This window comes from Martes martes, assembly GCF_963455335.1.
Source record: "Martes martes genome assembly, chromosome: 14".
NCBI classification, from domain to species: domain Eukaryota; kingdom Metazoa; phylum Chordata; class Mammalia; order Carnivora; family Mustelidae; genus Martes; species Martes martes.
This window is the reverse complement of record NC_137902.1, coordinates 138,519-156,201: the sequence shown is the minus strand read 5'-3', so window position 1 is coordinate 156,201 and position 17,683 is coordinate 138,519. Positions and strand designations below refer to the sequence as shown.

Genomic DNA, 17,683 nt, shown 5'->3' with positions numbered 1-17,683 from the left:
TGGGGCAAGCAGCCGCGACGCTCGGGGTCGGGTGTGTTTCTGTGGCCCAGAGACAGCAGCTCAAAAGCCCCCTTGTCTGTCTCACGAGGCGAGCATTCTAGATCGCCCCAACTTGCCAGCATGGTTCACAGTTACCACCTGAAATCCCACCGGGGCACCATGAGATCGCAGACCGGCACGGGCCGCCTTTGCGGCACAGGCAGGGGCCTCGCGACTCTAGGAGCCACGGTGGGAACCCCACGGTCTGTCACAGTCGTGCCCCAGCTGGGACGCGGCGCCTTCTGACGCCCTGGCACCAGCGATCTCAGGAAAGCGGCTAAGACTCTGGGAGGTGAAGCCCTGCCCGCCTACACCCCGCACCTCCTACCAGTGTCCCGGTGACCAGCTTGCTCCCTGGCGGGAGCGTGTGGAGTGAACGAGGCCAGGCCTGGAAGCGAGGTGCGCGCCCTGAGACGCAGCCCTGTTCCGCGCAGACCCAGCACTGGTGGTGGTCCCACCAGAGACCCCCACGTCTCCTCCAGCCGTCTGCCGGAATGTGGCCTCCCTGCTCTGTGGACCTGGCATGGGATCCGCATGGGCCCTGCTGTGCGCGGTCCCTGGTGGCTATCCCGGCCACAGCTCCCACATGCATACCGTCACCAAGGGGAGACTGGGGGCGGGTCCACGCCCAGCACGGGCCTGGCTGACCGGGGAGGGCAGGACAGAGATCTCCCTCGAGAAGCTCTCCCCTGCTCTCCCGAGATCACTGGTGCCATGGCGTCAGAAGGTTCCATGTCCCAGCTGGGGCACACCTGCCCCTCTTCCTTCACACCCTCTCCCCAGGACCGCGCAGGGGTCTGGTGCTATGGCTGACCCGGCCTGGGGGCCCGCCCAGAGGAGGAGCACCTGGCGGGGACTGCCTGGGGCCTCGGCAAAGAGGCAGGCCCCGGCCTACAACCTGGCCACTCCACTCCTACCCTGGGTCGGGAGATGGAGAGGTCCCGCCTGGAATGGGGGTTCCTGGCCACCTCGCACAGCACGTGAAAAGTACCCCAGGATGAGACCTTGTGAGGCACCTGGGGTGCAAGGCGAGGGCTCCACACAGGTGCCTGTTCCGGGCACTGGCTCGCTGGGGCTGACCCAGGTTGGGGTGCTCATCCTGGCTGGCGTCCTGGGCAGGTCATGATGAGGGACAGGGACAGCAAGGACTCTGCCTTCAGCCCCTCACCCTGTGGCCACTCAGGGGACACAGAGGCCTAGAGCAGGTCCACGGGAGCCGGGGTCCCGGGGAGGCTCCTAGGACGGGACCCCCAGGGCCTGGGCTGCCCTCTGGGCCGCCTTGCTTAGGGCCTCCTTGACCTCCCGGTTCCGCAGACAGTAAATGATGGGGTTGAGCAGCGGCGTGAGCACCGTGTAGACCACGGACACCAGCTTGTTGAGGTCGAAGGAGTAGATGGCGCGCGGCCGGGCGTAGATGAAGAGGGAGGCCGAGTAGAAGATGACCACCACGGCCAGGTGCGAGGCGCAGGTGGAGAAGGCCTTGTGCCGGCCGGCGGCAGACGGGATGCGCAGCACGGTGCCCAGGATGGCGGCGTACGAGAAGACGGTGAGCAGCAGCGGCCCCAGCAGGATGAGCAGCGCCAGGAGGAAGTCCACCAGCTCGGCCGCCGACATGTCCGAGCACGCCAGGTTCAGCAGGGGGGACACGTCGCAGAAGAAGTGGTTCATGACGTTGGGGCCGCAGTAGCCCAGGCGTGAGATGAAGAAGACCTTCCCCAGGGAGATGGAGAAGCCGGAGAGCCAGGAGCCGGCGGCCAGCACGCGGCAGAGGCTGGGGCTCATGACCGTGGGGTAGTGCAGGGGGCGGCAGATGGCCACGTAGCGGTCGTAGGCCATGACGCCCAGCAGCGCGCACTCAGTGCAGGCCAGCGCCAGGAAGAAGTACAGCTGGGCCATGCAGCCTGAGAAGGAGATGCGGCGGAACTGGGGGGCGGCCAGGCTGAGCAGCATCTTGGGCACGGTGACGGACACGTACCACACCTCCAGGAAGGACAGGTTGCTGAGGAACACGTACATGGGCTTGTGCAGCGGGGGGCTGACGCGGATCACGGCCATGATGACGACGTTCTCCGTGACTGTCAGCGTGTAGGCCAGCGTGAACAGCACCAGCAGGCACACGTGGACGCCCAGCGAGCCCGGGAAGCCCACCAGGACGAACTCTGTCACCTCGGAGTGGTTGTCCCTGGCGGACATGGTGCACACCGCCTGCCGGCAGAGGCAGCGGGTCAGAGGTTGGCCGGCGGGCGGGCTGTGGGTGGAGGGGCCGTCTTACTCTGTGTCCCCCGGACTGCTGAAGAGGACATCCATGGGCCCGTGTAGTGGGGGGGCTGGCGCGGATCACGGCCACTCATGGGACGCCCGTTCCCCAGGAGAGTTCAGCATCCCAGGCAGTTGGAGGGAGGCAGGAGGCCACCCCGGGTCCCCTGGACTCCCCGGCCAGGCGAGCTACGTGCTTCCTGACGCTCCCAGAAGCCGAGGCCGCTGCACGGGCCTGGGGGTCCGGCCCTCCGCCGCCTCACCCCTTGGGCAGCTCCTGTGTGGCTCTGCCGAGGCCATGCGGATGCAGCCACAGCCTGCAGGGAGGTTCCTGGGCCCAGACCTCCTGTGCCCCCACCCCTGGTTCCAGCCCCGGCTGCGGTGGCCGAGGGATCGAGAGGGCAGGACTGTGGGCAGCTTCCTCGTGGCTCCAAGGAGCTGTTTTCACAGGACTGAAAGGGCCGGATCCTCAAAACAGAAGTAGCTTCCTTCACCCCTGCCCTATCGTGGTGGGTCTCCCCCGTCCTGTCCACCCATGGGTTTGCTGGCTCAGAGGCTCCCCAAAGTGTGGCCGAGTCCTGTCCAGGGTCCCCCTGCACCGTGCCCCACATCAGCCTGTGCTCTCCGTTCCAGGAACGTTCCTGTAGGTCACAGGCTGTGCTGCCAGATCTCCAAAAACCCATTTAAAACCCAACGTGCTCGTGTGTACTGTGGCTGGGGTTTGGGCTCTTACCTGCTTGCTGAGTGCCTCGGGACATGGCCGAGGGGACCCGCACACCTGATGTGAAGTAGCCGCTGGCTGAACAGGGGCTGATGCATGAGAGAAGGGGTTTGGAGGACAGAACCCCTAGACCCCTGCTCAGGCTCTGTCGGGCATCTCGCTGCTGTGAGCCCTCAGAGGGCACCTCCCACACCAGGCCTTGTCCCCCGAGGCCTCCTCCTGAGTTTGGGACTGAGTGGGGTGTGGCAGGTGGCCCTCCTTCCTGGATGGAGTGGATGCCCCAGGGCATGGCTACCCTGGCCTCCCGACCCCTGCCCCTTTTTGGAGAGGCCCTTGAGCCCAGAACCTGGCAGGGTGGCTGTCCCTGTCCCCAGGCCCCAGCTCATGTCCCCTTCTTAGGTTCCTGCCTCCTCCCAGAACCCCAGAACTCCCAGGACTCCTCCCAGCCTCTGCCCTTGAGTGGCCACGGGCCCCCCGTCCTCTCTCCCCTACGTGCTGCCCAGGACCTGCTCGAAGCCTGCAGTTTCCCATGGTTTTCTTCCTGCAAAGATTGTGACAGGCAGTGGAGCCCGGAGCTCCAGGGCACGGGCTCTGGGATGGGCAGCTCAGGTTCAAACCCCACCCTCCCCAGCCTCCTGCGCCTGGGACAGGACATCTGCCCTCTCTGCCCTCTCTGCCTCTGATCCTTCAGCTGTCCTGTGGGGCATGGCAGGACCTTTGCTGGGCTGTCCCGGTCTCAGCAGCCAGCAGGAGGGGTGGGACGCATGGGCTCTGAGGGCCGTGGAAAGCCTGCACACATGCTATGCTCACTCAGGTGCGCTTGGTGGCCCCGGGGGGTGCGGTGAGGAACCTTGGTGGGGTCGGCCTCCTGTGGTGGGGTCTGGGGTAAAACCACCCCTGGGTCCCTCTATCGCTCCTCCACTATGGCTCCTGGTGACCCCAGGACTCTCTGCTCAAATCTGCCACTGATCAGAGTTGGAACAAATGTCTGCCCTTGTCCAGGGCAAAGACAGAACAAAAGTGTCACCTTGGCTGTAGGGGTGCTTCCTCAGGAGCCCTGAGTCCCACAGACACGAGGAGACAAGTGGCAAGTCCCCAGGCTTCCCTGTGATGCTCCAACGCCTGTGCCTCCCAGACCTTACCTGGGAGAAGTCCCACGTTCCCTCCCCCAAACTCAGATGCACTTGGGGCGCCCAGGCGTCTGAGTCAAAGTCGCAGCAACCTCCACACCCAGACCCACAGCCCCTAATGCGGTGACCCACGCAGACACCAGGTTCCCGGCAGGCAGACGGACACCCGCGTGCCTGAGTGCCCCCAGCAGACCCCGACCTGGCACAGACATTGGCACCCAGGCCTTGGACAGACACAGGTGCCCCACCCCGTGCCGCCCTGCCCAGGAGACAGATGCCAAGCCTCCCGCCTGAGCCTCAGGACCCATACCCTCTGCCACAGGAACACGGAATAACGGCTCTGACACAGGGTTCGACCCCAAGCCCCAGACGCCCTGCCCCTCACAGATGTTCAGACAAGCTTGCTGCCCTCATCCCATGCGTGGGCACACACAGGCGCACTCAGGAACAGAGGCTCACACAGGCTCACACAGACGCAGCAGACACGCGCACCCCTCAGCTCTCACCGGGCAGAGATGCCAGTTTTAGGTGGCAGACCTGGCTTGGAGCCTGAGCCCGGCCCCACCCTCTGCTCTCAGCCCCCAAGCCCGACTCCTCACCTAGGGAGGGCAAGGTCTCAGCGCTCTTCTCTGGCTTCCCTGAGGCCGCAGTGCTGCTCTGGGCAGGAACTTAGCCAACGCAGGTCACTAGCTGGTCCTGAGTGCTGAGAGGGGGCTCAGCACCACAGTGGATGGAGGCTGACCACGGGCCCCCTGGATCTCTCCCTTCCAGGGCTGCCACGCACCCTGGGACCATCTCGATTCTGGGCAGAGCTCGGAAGATACAAAATGGGATAACAGCGGCTGCAAAGACCCCTCCTCACCAGCAAGGAGCCCTCCAGGCCAAGACGGTAGTGGTGGTCCGGACAAGCAGGGGCTCCCCTCCCGCCCTCATTTCACAGGAGCAGGAGTCAGGTTTTGGAGGAAAGTACCAGGGACTGGCCAGTCTGCGGCTGCGGGGAACATCCCCTCTTCATGGGGAGAAGCCCCGCGGCCCCGGAGCCCACACCGCCCACCAGCAGGTCACTGCTGTGTTTCTAAAGGGTAGCTGGGTGGCAGATGGGAAGCTCACCTCAGCCCTCACTCCCTTCTCACTGGAGAAGAGCTCCCCGGAGCGAGCGCCGGAGGCTCCTCCCCCCCCCCCCCCGCAACCCCCCCCCCCCCCCGCCGTCCCAGGGGTGGTGCGCCAGCAGCTCCTCCTGGGAAGCTCCTCAGGCCTCTGGTCAGGGACCCTCCTCCCCTGGGACCATCCATGTCAGCCAGAATGGCCAGGATGGCGGCCCTGTGGAGCCTGGACCCCTCCCTGGCCGTCCTCACAGGCAGAGGGCAGCTGTGATCTGCGGGTGGGGGTGGGATGTGAGCACAGCTGGTCCCCCTTACCCCCCAGCAGCTGCTTGGTCTAGCCAGAAACCTCTGCCCCTACCCCTGAGCAGGGCTGTGGGTGAGGAGCTGGCCCAGCCTGCGTCCCACACCCGCCGTCCTGAGTGGGCTCCAGGCTGCGTCCTGAGTGCGTGGGGCTCAGGTTCCCGTCCTGTCTCGTGGCACCTCCCTCCCTGATCTCCAGCTGGTGGCCCGGGAGGTGGACAGGCAAACCCCTTTCGGCTGTGAAGGGGCCCAAGTGGCAGCTCCCTCTGTCCTGTGGGAGGTGGGAGGACGGTGCCCAGGACCCGACACCGGGGGTGCAGTCCTTCCCTGCCACATGGGGCCCAGTGTCTGCAGTGCTCAGCCACAGGGGACAGCTGACCAGCCCCGTAGAGGTGGGGTCCTGGCCTCAGGGGAACGCCGATCTCTGGGGCTGCCGCATCTCGGGGCCCAGGGTGGACAGGTTGGCCGTGTGTTCCTGGGTCCCAGGGTCACTTTACAGAAGCCACATGTACTCATTCACCCTTCAGCTCAGGCGGGCCGGACTCTGGGGCATCCAGTAGTCAAGCTCCTGCGTGTGGAGCTCTGGTGCTGGAGGGACAGACAAGGGGGTGGTGAGGTGTGCTGCGGCCAGCAGGGACCAGGACGAAATCCGGGGCGCAGTTCCAGCTTGCACAGGATCCTGGAGGTAGCCGGGAGAAGAGCGTGGGCGGAGGGGACAGCCACTGCACAGGTTGGGGGGGACGTGGGCTCCACGTGTGGGGGGAGGGGATGTGGGCTCCACGTGTGGGGAGGGGGCATGGGCTCCACGTGTAGGGGGAGTGGGGGGAAGGGGCATGCTGGACAGGCCTGGTCTCAGAGAGCTGGGGAGGGGTCTGCAGCTGAGCTCTGGGGTGGGCACATGGTCTGGTGGTGCTCCTGAGATGTGCGGGGTTCTGGGCAGAGCTGGGCTGCTGGGGAGAACAGACTGGCGGGTCCAGATGGGCTGCACTGGGGCCCCCGTCCGAGCTAGTGAGCCCTGTGGAGGGGGGGCGGGATGTCGCTGGATCTGCTGCAGGATGAGGGACGGGTGGGATCGGAGGAGAGGGCGTCAGGAGTGAGTGTTCTGGGTGTGCAGATCTAGAGATGAGGGGAGGTTAGCTGTGGACACATGCATCTGGATCCCAGGGCCTCCCTGGAGGTGGGCGTTTGGGGTCCCCCAGGGTGCGAGGCTGAGAGTCGGACTGGGCCTCCCGCGGATGAGGCGTGGGGTGAGGAAGGAGCCGGGAGCAGGGTGGGCGGGCTGCGGACATGAGTCAAGCAGGCCAGGCTCTTCACAGCTGTCCTGGTGAGGGGCGTGCAGCGTGCCGGAGCTGGGCTGTGCAGGCTGCCATTTGGGGACCGTGAACGTGGCCCGAGCGAGTGACCAAGGGAGGACACTCAGCTAGGCTGCCGGTCCGTGTATCCGCACTCTCAGGCCTACACCATCCCTTCCCACTGGGCCTTGGGGCTGGGAGCCGCTGCGGCTCCCGGGAAGGGCTGACCACGCTCTGGGCCTCACTGCCTTGGGTTGCACCTGGGCCAACCAGGCTACTTTGCAGAGGTGCATGGAGCCTTCCAGGAGAAGAAGCTCTCTTACTCACGAAAATGCCCCAGCCCCTGCCCTGGTCTAAACCTGCCCCCACCTCCTCGCCGCCCCCGCACCCTCCCAGGAGCCCTGCCTCACAGCCCCGCTGCAGTAGTGAGGTCGGGGACTCTGCTGTGTTCCGGTGGGGAGTGTCTTGCGCTGCTGGACCTCTTGCTGCTTTGCTGATTTGGTGGCCGGTTGGAGATTTTCTTCTTGGGAACCCCAGCACTCGCAGGCTGCGCCCCACACTTCCCCAGCTCCCTGCTTCCCAGGGTCCTGTCTCCCGGCCTCATCTCAGGAGCCCTGTGGAGGGGGGCGGGATGTGTGCACACACACTTCCACAGACACCCCTGGCTTCCCGTGGCCCAGGACGTCACCCTGGGTCCAGGCTGCGCAGATGAAGGTCCCGCCCATTTCTCGCCTCGCTCACACCAGCCCTGGTCCCACCTCAGCGGGTGCCCACGCCCGCCCGGCCCGCCACCCCTCCCAACCGCCAGGGCCAGTGTTCACCCCTGCAGAGTCCCCAGTCTGTCCCTGCAGCGTGATCTCCAGCAGCGCCCCCCAATCCTCTGCCCCCTCCCCCCAGGCAGGCTCCCCAACCCCTGTAGCCCTCACCCCCTTCTCAGAAAACAAGCCAGCGGCAGGGACTCTGACTTCCTGCTTCCCCCACAGCGACCTTATCTTTATCCACACGCATCCTGGGGGCTTTCCGGCTCCAGGCCGTGCTGAGTTCCAGACCCTGCCTGGCCTTTGCTGCTGGGTCTCCACCTTCTTTCTTTCCCCCTTTCCTAACAGCAGCACGGACACAGGTCCCAGCCTCCTGTCTTAGAAACCAAAGGGGAGGAAGCCCCAGCCCTGCAGCCCCCCTACCCCGCTACCTCCTCGGAGCAGCACCTGCGTGTCCTCACCCTACTTCTTGCCCACCCTAGTGCCCCTGTGAGCTGGGCAGGAGGACTCCCCACCTGCCACTGGCCTTGGAGAAGTAGAGAGCCCACACTGGACCGTGCCCTCTGCTTCGGTCCACGCTGGCTGGCTGGTGGGTGTCCCCTACAACTGTGTTACTGCTAACCCAGCTGGGCGGCGGGGTCCTGCCCCTAGCGGACTGGGCTGGTGCTCCCGCCCATGCCGGGTTCCAGGTGAATTTTAGAGTCACTTGTCAGGGTTAGCCTCCGTCCTTCAGTAGTTAATTTGGGGAAATTTTATGTCTTTGCGAGATTGAGCCTTCTGACCCATGAACTGGGCGTACTTTTCTTCCTCAAACTTTGCTGTGATGTCTGTTTTCTGTGTAAAGGGTTCCGCATCTTTCATTAGATATTGAAGTATTAATATTTAATATAATATTAATTAGGTATTTAATATTTTTGTTGCTTTTTAAACTGGAGCTTTTTAAAAAGAATCCCTTTCCTGCTGGTTGCTTTTTGTTTATTAACTGTGCCCTGTGAGCTTGCCACAGTCATGAATTCTGCTCCCTTCTCTGCGGGTTCTTCGGGATCCCTTTCACTCCCGCGGGCACTGTCTGTGGGCCATGAGGGCTTTGCCCTCATTTCTAGTGCTGACGACGTTCTTCTCCGAACCCACGCCCCGGCGAAGGCCCCCGGGGCAGGGCGGAGCCGCTCGACGTGGGCGGGGCGGTCCTGGGCGGTCTCGGCCGACCTGCTTCTGGGGAGCAGGAGACCTGCTGTGGGCTGTGGTTTGATGCTTGTTACCGGATTAAGGGACTTCCCTGCTACTTCTAGTTCGCAAAGTATTTATTAGTCGCCACACGTTTTTTAATATAAAAATGTTTGCCTCTCTTAGGAGGATAATACACGTTTTCTCCCTCCGTCTTTGTGGGGCAAGTTACAACGGTGGATTCTCTTTCTTCCTTTCGAGGTTTTATCTGTTTATTTATTTGGCAGAGAGAGAGGGGCAGGGGGGCGGGGGAGGGGGAGCAGGCCCCCCGCCGAGCAGGGAGCCCGAGGCGGGGCTCGAACCCCGGACCCCGGATCACGACCCGCAGCCGCTCAGCGACGGAGCCCCCGCCCCGGTCGGACCGACGCTGCGGCCCGGGCAGCGCTACTGCGCCTCACACACGGCGCTGACGCCGGGCGCTGGGCGCAGGGCCTCCCGGGGGTCGCAGCCGCGGTGTCCACGCTGCGTCACGACGAGCGCGTACCTGGGGCGTGCGGCTGGCCGGCTGGGGTGGACGCGCGCTCCCCGCGAGTCGGACACCACGCGGGGCCCGTCCACCCGCCCTCCCGCCGCTGCCCTCCCGCCGCTGCCCTCCCGCCGCTGCCCTCCCGGCGGCCGCAGACGCGCTTCGGCCATGGCGTGTTCGTCCGCGTGGACACGGGTGAGGCGGCGGGGGGCCGCGTCGGGAGGCGGGCCGGGCCCTGCCCAGTGCGTGAGCGCGCTCGGCCCCGGCGGCCCCGCCGTCCACTCCCGGGGCCCCACGGCCGAGAAGCGGAGACGCACGTCCCGCGAAGGACTGGCCCGAGGCTCCCACCGGTCGCCTCGTGGGCGCCGCGAACCGCGAGCGCGGGAAGCCACGCCGAGAGCGCGCTCGGGTCCCACGGCCACGCGCTCGGGTCCCACGGCCGCGCGCTCGGGTCTCACGGCCGCGCGCGCTCGTTCGCGCGTCCGTGGAGCGCGCGGCCGCGGTGGATGCTCCGGCGCGCGCCCCGCCATCACACCCACGGCCCGGCGGGCAGGTGTCCAGGCCCGCCGCCCCCCGCACGTGGCACCCCGCGGCCCGCTGCGTCTCTGTTCCTTCGGAAACGGCCCCCCGTGGGCCCTGCGGTGTCCGCTCGCGGCTGCTTTTCCGCGTGATTCCCTGAGGCGCGTCCGCGCGCTCGTGCGGACCCAGGACTGTCCTCGTGCCGGGCGGCCGCGCCCCAGTGTGGCGGCCCCGGACGGGCCTTCGGGGACTCCAGCCGCCGCGGACGCCAGCGCTCACGTTTCCACGGGAAGACGAGTTTTTGTCGCTCCGGGGTCGGGCCCGGGCACCCACGGAGTCGCGGGGCGATCCAGGCCGAGGGCTGACGGGCCGCGCTGCCCGCAGGACCCCCGCGCCTTGCGGTTAGTTCCCGCTTCTTGCCGGCGCCGGCTCTGACCACGCGTTTAAAAGCCTTCCTGGTAGTTCCGTGACGTCTGCTGTGTCTTCGGGTCCCACGAGGCGGCCCGTGGCGGGCACCCCGTGCTGTCCCCGCGCGCACAGCTGCGCGTCCTCCTCGCTGACCGGACGGTGCGTGCCCGGTTCTAATGCAGTATTGTTTCCTGTTCAGTTTTTGGAGGTTTTTTAAATATTTTGAATGCAAGTCTAGTGCTGAATATGTGATTTGCAAATATTCCCCCCCGTGAATATTTTCACAATTCTTTCATAGAGCAAAGATTTTAAATGTTTACACAGTCCAATTTAATTTTTTGTAGAATTTTGGTTTCGTGTCAAATTAAGAATGCTTTGCCTCATCGTAAGTCCCAAAGATTTTGTCAATTTTTTCTAGAAGTTTTATAGTTTTACATTTGACATTGAGGCCCATGATTCCTTTCGAATTAGCACTTGTATAGATACGAGGGTTAGGCTGAGTTCATTTCCTTGGAGAAATTATAAATTGTATTGCATTTTTTCTTGAGATTTCCCCCTGTTCATGGTTGGTGTGTAGAAATGCCCCTGGTTTTTGTATTTGATCTCGTGTCCTCTGAGCCTACCGAACGCACTTGCTACTACTACGAGTTTTGTTTCTGTAGACTTGGGAACTTCTGTATAATTATGTCATCTGTAAATAGAGATATTTTTGTTTCTTCCTTTCCAACTCGTCTGCTTCCGGTTCCTTCTCTTGCCCTGTTGCCCTGGCTGGTGGGGAGGGAGGGTGGTGAGAACGGGCGTGGCCACGCGGAACTCCTGGTCTTGAGGGAGGATGTTCAGTCTTTCAGCATTAAGGGTGATGCTAATTGCTGAGAATTTTTGGTAGATGCTCTTTATTTGAGAAAGTTCCCCTCTGTTCCTAGTTTCCTGAGAGTTTTTTTATCTATCCTGAGTGGGGTGTGAATTTTGTCAGGAGCGTCTTCCCCACATTTGATATGATCATGAGATTTGTCCTCTTTTTCCTGTTGCGGAGATGAATCATGCTGATTGATTTTCAATATTGAATCAACCTTGCGTGCCTGGAATAAATCCACTTAGAGTGAATTATTCTTTCTATATACTGGGTTATGTTTGATGGAGTTTTGTTGAGGATTTCGCATCTAAATTCATTAGAGATATAGGTCTGTGGTTTTCATTTTCAGTGCTGTCTTCCGTTGCACTTTCGGGTTGGGTTATAAAATGAGTTGGAAAGTGTTCCATCTTGTTTTTAGAAGAGATTGTGTGGAATTGGTGTATTCTTTTTTAAACGTCTGGTAAAATTCTCTAGTGGAACCATCTAGGCCTAGAGATTTCTTTCTTAGGAATTTTTAGACTTTATTTTTTAGAACAGTTTTAGATTTGCACAAAAACAGAGAAGCTAGCACGGACACCCCATTTACGTTATATACCTCTTACATTAATATTATATTTGCTACAGTTAATGAACCGACACCGACACGTTATTATAAACAAGAGTGCATAGTTTGTTCAGATTTCCTTCGCTTTTCCCGAGTGTCCTTTTCCTCTCTTAGGTCCCATCTAGGGCTCCACGTTGTAGCAATCGTCTCCTTAGGCTCCTCTTGGCTGTGAGGGTTTCTCCTACGTTCTTGGTTCTGGTGACCTTGACAGTTTGGAAGAGTACTGCTCAGGTATGTTGTAAGGTGCCTTTTTACTGGAATTTCTCTGATCTTCTTCCCATTAGATCGTGGTTATAGGTGTTTTTGGAGGCAGATCGCAGAGGTGAAGGGCCATTTTCATCCCACATGACCCAGAGCACACATATGGAGATGGCGCATGGCTGTGGACACTGACCGTTTTCACATGGCTGCATTGTGTTGGTCGGGCCTTTCCCATTGAAGAACAGTTCCTTTTCTCCCCTTCTGTACTTCATTCTTCGGAGGAAGGCATTCGGCAGGCCCACATTTAAGGAGTGGGAAGTTAGGTGCTCCTTCCTTGAAAGCAGAGTATACACAAATTGGAATTCTTCTGCATGGGAAATGTGTCTCTTCTCCCCCTTTATGTATTCCGTCATTTTTTATGTCAGTATGACTTATGGGTGTGTATTTTACCCTTTGGGTCAGTATCCGGTGTTGACTGACGGATCATTGCTCCAACTGTCCCGGCTTTGGTCCTTAGGAAGGCTTCAGTCAGCCTCTGGGCACCTTTGCCGTACCTCATCACCAGTGTTTCCATTTCCCGTTATTGTTTGTTTTTTAAAAAGATTTTATTTATTTATTTGACAGAGAGAGATCACAAGTAGGCAGAGAGGTAGGCAGACAGAGAGGAAGGGAAGCAGGCTCCCGGCTGAGCAGAGAGCCCGATGCGGGGCTCGATCCCAGGACCCCGAGACCATGACCTGAGCCGAGGGCAGAGGCTTAACCCTCTGAACTACCCAGGCTCCCCTGTTATTGTTTTTTTTGATCACTTCTTTACTTTCTGACATTAGAAGATGCTCTGGGCGCACCTTACGTATTTCCTGCTCCAGTCTTAGAACCAGCCGCTTCTCCTTGTCCTTGTCCTGTTTCCTTTTACTGAGGATGATGTTAGATGCCAAGTTCTGGGCACTGGGTGTGCTCATTGCTACTGGGGCACCCCTGCTTCCAGACCCTCTCAGTTGGCAGAACAAAGAAATACATGTGTGTATGTACATACCTGTGCACACATCTGTACAGAAATGCATACCCACATCGACAGTATTTCTGTATGGAGCCGTCTGTACCCATATCAAGTTGAGCACAAGGTCTTACCGACATCCCCACCTCTAATCCACCACCATGTGGGTCCTTCCAGCCTCCTGCCCTTGCTGGTGTGTAAGTGTCAATTCCAGTAGTGAGAACTCTGGATTCAGAAGCATTTTAATGACAAAAACTTAGTTTCTTCATAGTTTCAGTTATTTATTTCATCTGGCTGAGTTTTAGTAGTTTGTGGTTTTCAGGGAATGGCCCATCTCTTCTAAGTTGTTGAAGTTATGAATTCAAAGTTGTCCACAGTATTTCTCTTCTGCCCTTCTAATGGCTGTTGGGTCTGTTGGTACATCACTTTTTCCATTCTTGGTTTGATTTGGGTCACTTTTGATTCTTGTTAATCTTGCTAGAGGTTTATTAATTTTATTTTATTCTTCAAAAACCAGCTTTTCATTTTGTTAATTTTTAAAAATTTTTTTTGTGTGTTACGTTAGTCACCATGAAATCATCATTAGTTTTTGATGCAGTGTTCCAAAAATTTTTTTCCTGTTTTTAATTTCATTGATTTCTGCTTTTGTCTTTATTATTTCTTTCCTCATGCATACTTTGGCTTTATTTGGCTTTTTTCTCCATAGATATTTGAGGTAGCACTTTAGCCTATGGATGGATATCTTCCCTTTCATGTGAATGTTAAGCACTGTAAACGTCCCTTGGCATTACTTGAGCTGTGGCTCACAATGTTGATATGCCGTTTTCATTTTCATTTGCTTCTTTGTATTTTAAAAATTTCCCTTGAGACTTCATCATTGACTCATGGGTTCTTTAGAAGTGTGTTTAATTTTCAAGCGTTTGCAGATTTTTCTGTTGTCTTTCTGTTATTGAGTTCTTATTTGAATCTATTACGGTCAGAAAATATATTCTGTATGATTTAAATTCTAAAGTTTGTTTTATGACCTAAGATATAGCTTTTGGTGAATGTCCCATGTGTGTGAAACAAATGTGTGTTCTTTTGTGTATGGAGGGTTCCGCAGATGTGCAGTAGATCCATTGGTTGGTGGGGTTCCGATCTTCCACATCTTGCTGATCTTATCTCCAGTAGTTTTGTCAGTTGCTGTGAGTGACATCTTGAAGTCTCCAACTAGAATTGTGGACTTGTCTATTTCTTTTTTCAGCTTTATCCATTTTACTTCATATATTTTGAAGTTCTGTAGTTTGGCACATACACATTTAGGATTGTCCTATCTTTTTGGTGGATTCACCCTTTTTATTATTACATAATGTTCTCCATTCTTCCTATAATTTTCTTTTATCTGAAAAATTTCTCTGATATCAATACAGCTACTCCTACCTTTTTGGATTAATGTTCACATAAAATATCTTTTTCTTAAAAAAGCACATATTTGGATCACTTTAAAAAATTTACTTGGCCAACATCTGTCTTTTAATTTGTGTATTTAGAACATTTACATTTTTAAAAAATTTTTTATTTCTTTTCAGCGTAACAGTATCCATTGTTTTTGCACCACACCCAGTGTTCCATGCAATCCGTGCCCTCTCCAATACCCACCACCTGGCTTCCCCAACCTCCCACCTCCCCCCCCACCCCTTCAAAACCCTGAGATTGTTTTTCAGAGTCCACAGTCTCTCATGGTTCACCTCCCCTTCCAATTTCCCTCAACTCCCTTCTCCTCTCCATCTCCCCTTGTCCTCCATGTTATTTGTTATGCTCCACAAATAAGTGAAACCATATGATAACTGACTCTCTCTGCTTGACTTATTTCACTCAGCATAATCTCTTCCAGTCCCGTCCATGTTGCTGCAAAAGTTGGGTATTCATCCTTTCTGATGGAGCATAATACTCCATAGTGAACATTTACATTTGAATTATTACTAATGTCTTAGGGCTCATATCTGCCATTTACTTTTTATTTCCTCTTTGTTCCCCCGTTTCTCAGGTATCTGTTTCTTTTTCCCTTCTCTCCCTATGAGTCATATGAACATTTTTCAGACTTCTATTTTGATATATTTATAATATTTTTGCGTTTTATGTAATTTTCTCATTGGTTAACTTACATGTAATTTACATATGATTTTCTAGGTAACTTATAACAGCCTCTGGTGTTACCATTTTAACACTTCAAGTGAAATATAGAAACCTTACTTATATTCAGTTTTTTTTTTTTTTTTTTTACCCTCCTGCTTTAAACATAGAACTGTTTGGAATATTTCCTCCATATCCACTGAGCTCTACTTCAGGTAGCGTTATAACATAAAATGTGACTAAAGAAACTCGCAAAGTAAACGATAGTGTATTATGGTCACTTCTACTTTTACCCATTTTATTGTTCTTTCCTTTCTGAAAGTCCCATCTTTTTGTAATCATTTGCTTTCAGATTGGAGGGTTTTATTCAACCATTATGTAACAGGATGTATTCTAGCAAGAAGTTCTCTTGTTTGCCTTCATTTGAGGACATCTTTATTTCCCCTTAATTTCTGCAGGATAGTTTCACAGACGTAGAACGCAGGCTTGACACATGCTCTCTTTCAGCCCTTAAATACGGGTCTTCCGCTACCTACTGGTCTCCATTGCAGATGAGAAATTTGCTGTTATTCAAATTGGTTTTCCTTTATAGATAATGTGTTATTTTTCTTTGGCTCCTTTTAGGATTCTTTTATTTCTTGGTTTTCAAAATTTTACTTATGATGTGGTTTGGTGTGACTTTCTTTGGGTTGATCCTGCTTGGAATTTGGTCAGCTTCCTGAATCTATAAATTTATGTCTTGGGAAGTTTTCAGCCATTGTTTCTTCCCATTCTTTTCTTTCCTCTCCTTCCTAGATCTCTAATGATAAAACACTAGTTCTTTTGTTATTGTCCCAGAGGTCTCTGAGGTTGTATTAATTTTTTGTCTATTTTCTCTCTGTTGTTCACATTAAGTAAATACTATTTATTTGTCTTCAATTTGACTGATGCTGTCCTCTGGCATTTCCATTCTACTCTTGAGTCCATTTGGTGGTTTTTAAAAATAAATAAATTTTATTTATTTATTTATTAGAGAGAGAGAGAGCACACGTTCACATGAGTAGGGGGAGTGGCAGCGGGAGAGGGAGAAGCAGACTCCCTGCTGAGCAGGGAGCCTGATGTGGGACTCGATCCCAGGACCTTGGGATCATGACCTGAATCGAAGGCAGACACTTCACTGACTGAGCCACCAAGGCACCCCCATTTAGTGAGTTTTTAAAAAACTTCAGCTGTTGTTATTTTTAGTTCTATAATTTCTATTTGGTTCTTTAAAAGAATAACAGCTTTATTGAGGATATAATTTATATGCCACAAATGTATCCTTTAAAAGACTATAATCAATAGTTTTTAGTATACTCAGAATTATACCACCATCACCACTGACTGATTTCAGAACATTTTCATTTCCTCCAAAGGAAACCCCATACTTATTAGCAGTCATTTCCAATTTTATCCTCCTTCCAGCCCCTGGCAACCGCTAATTCACTTTCTCTGTCCGTGGATTTGCCCAGTTGGGACATTTTATATAAATGGAGTCATACATGTGATCTTTCGGTCTGAAATCTCTCACTTGGCCTGATGTTTCCAAGGTTCATTCCACTGTTGCCAGTGTCAGATCTTCCCTCCTTGTGATGGCTGACTAATGTCCTATGCTGTGGACAGACCAAATTTGGTTTATGCATTCATCAATTGATGTACATTTGCTTGTTTCTGTTTTTTGCTTATTATGAGTAATGCTGCTGTGAACATTTATATATAGTTTTTTGTGTGGACATGACTTGATTTCTCTTCAATTTTACCTAGGAGTGGGATTGCTGGGTTGACATTATGAACAGCTGCCAAACTTCTTCCAAAGTGGCTGCAGCATTTCCCAGTCCTACGAATGTCCAATTTTTCCACATCCTCACCAGTAGTTCATTTTTATAACTTCTATTTCTTTCTTGAGATTTTCTGGGTTTTTTTTTTTTTCCATTTGTTTCAAAGGAGTTTGCAGTTTATCGTGGAAGCATCTTTTGTGACGGCTACTTTAAACCCTCGGTAGATAGTTCTGAGACCTGCACCAGTTCATTGTAGTTTATCATCAGATTGTTTTTCTCCTGGTTTTTCAGATGATGGGTGATTTTCACTTGTATTCTGGACTGCGATGTTAGGAGACCCTTCTCTGTCAGCAGGTTGTCATCCTGTTTAAGTTCAGAGGATATGTTCTGTCCTTTTGTGGCTGTAGGTCCAATGACAGTTCAGCTTCTAGGGGCCTTGCAAGGCTATCCTGGCCTGTCTCATTCTTCTGGTGCTGTGGGGCTTCCACTCAGTCCCTGCTAGTCCCCAGAAGTCTGGTGTCACTGTGTCACTGTGGTGGGGAGCCAAGGCCACTGGGCCTGGGGTGGAGGGCAAGACACACAGGGCTTTGCTCTCGCTGTGGCTGTGGGCAGATCAGACCTGTCTGACTGTGGGGTCTCAGTAAAGCTACTCTGTCAGCAGTTAGCACTGTGGGAGGAAACCCACAGCCTGGGCCCCTCGCTTAGATCTGGCAGTGCTCAGGGCTACCAAGGTCATTGGTTGCCCTGCTCAGAGACGGAGAGACGACCCCTGATACGCTCTGGAAAGGCCATAACTGTCCCCATTGGTTCCTGGAGGCTATTGGTGGCTCCTACTTCAGTATAACCGACTCCAGACTATAATCTCTACGTTGCCCCTGTGGAGCGGCAGGAGCAGGCTGAGCTCTGG

The 17,683-nt window shown here is 55.2% G+C and overlaps 1 protein-coding gene across 1 annotated transcript; it reads right to left on the bottom strand.

The window, feature by feature from the left end:
* Positions 1 to 1,275: 1,275 nt before the first annotated feature.
* LOC308354793 (olfactory receptor 226-like) lies at positions 1,276 to 2,232 on the bottom strand (the record flags this gene model as incomplete). Its single annotated transcript, XM_080822473.1, has 1 exon — positions 1,276 to 2,232. One exon carries the CDS (start codon positions 2,230 to 2,232, stop codon positions 1,276 to 1,278), a length of 957 nt encoding a protein of 318 aa, XP_080678599.1.
* Positions 2,233 to 17,683: the final 15,451 nt, after the last annotated feature.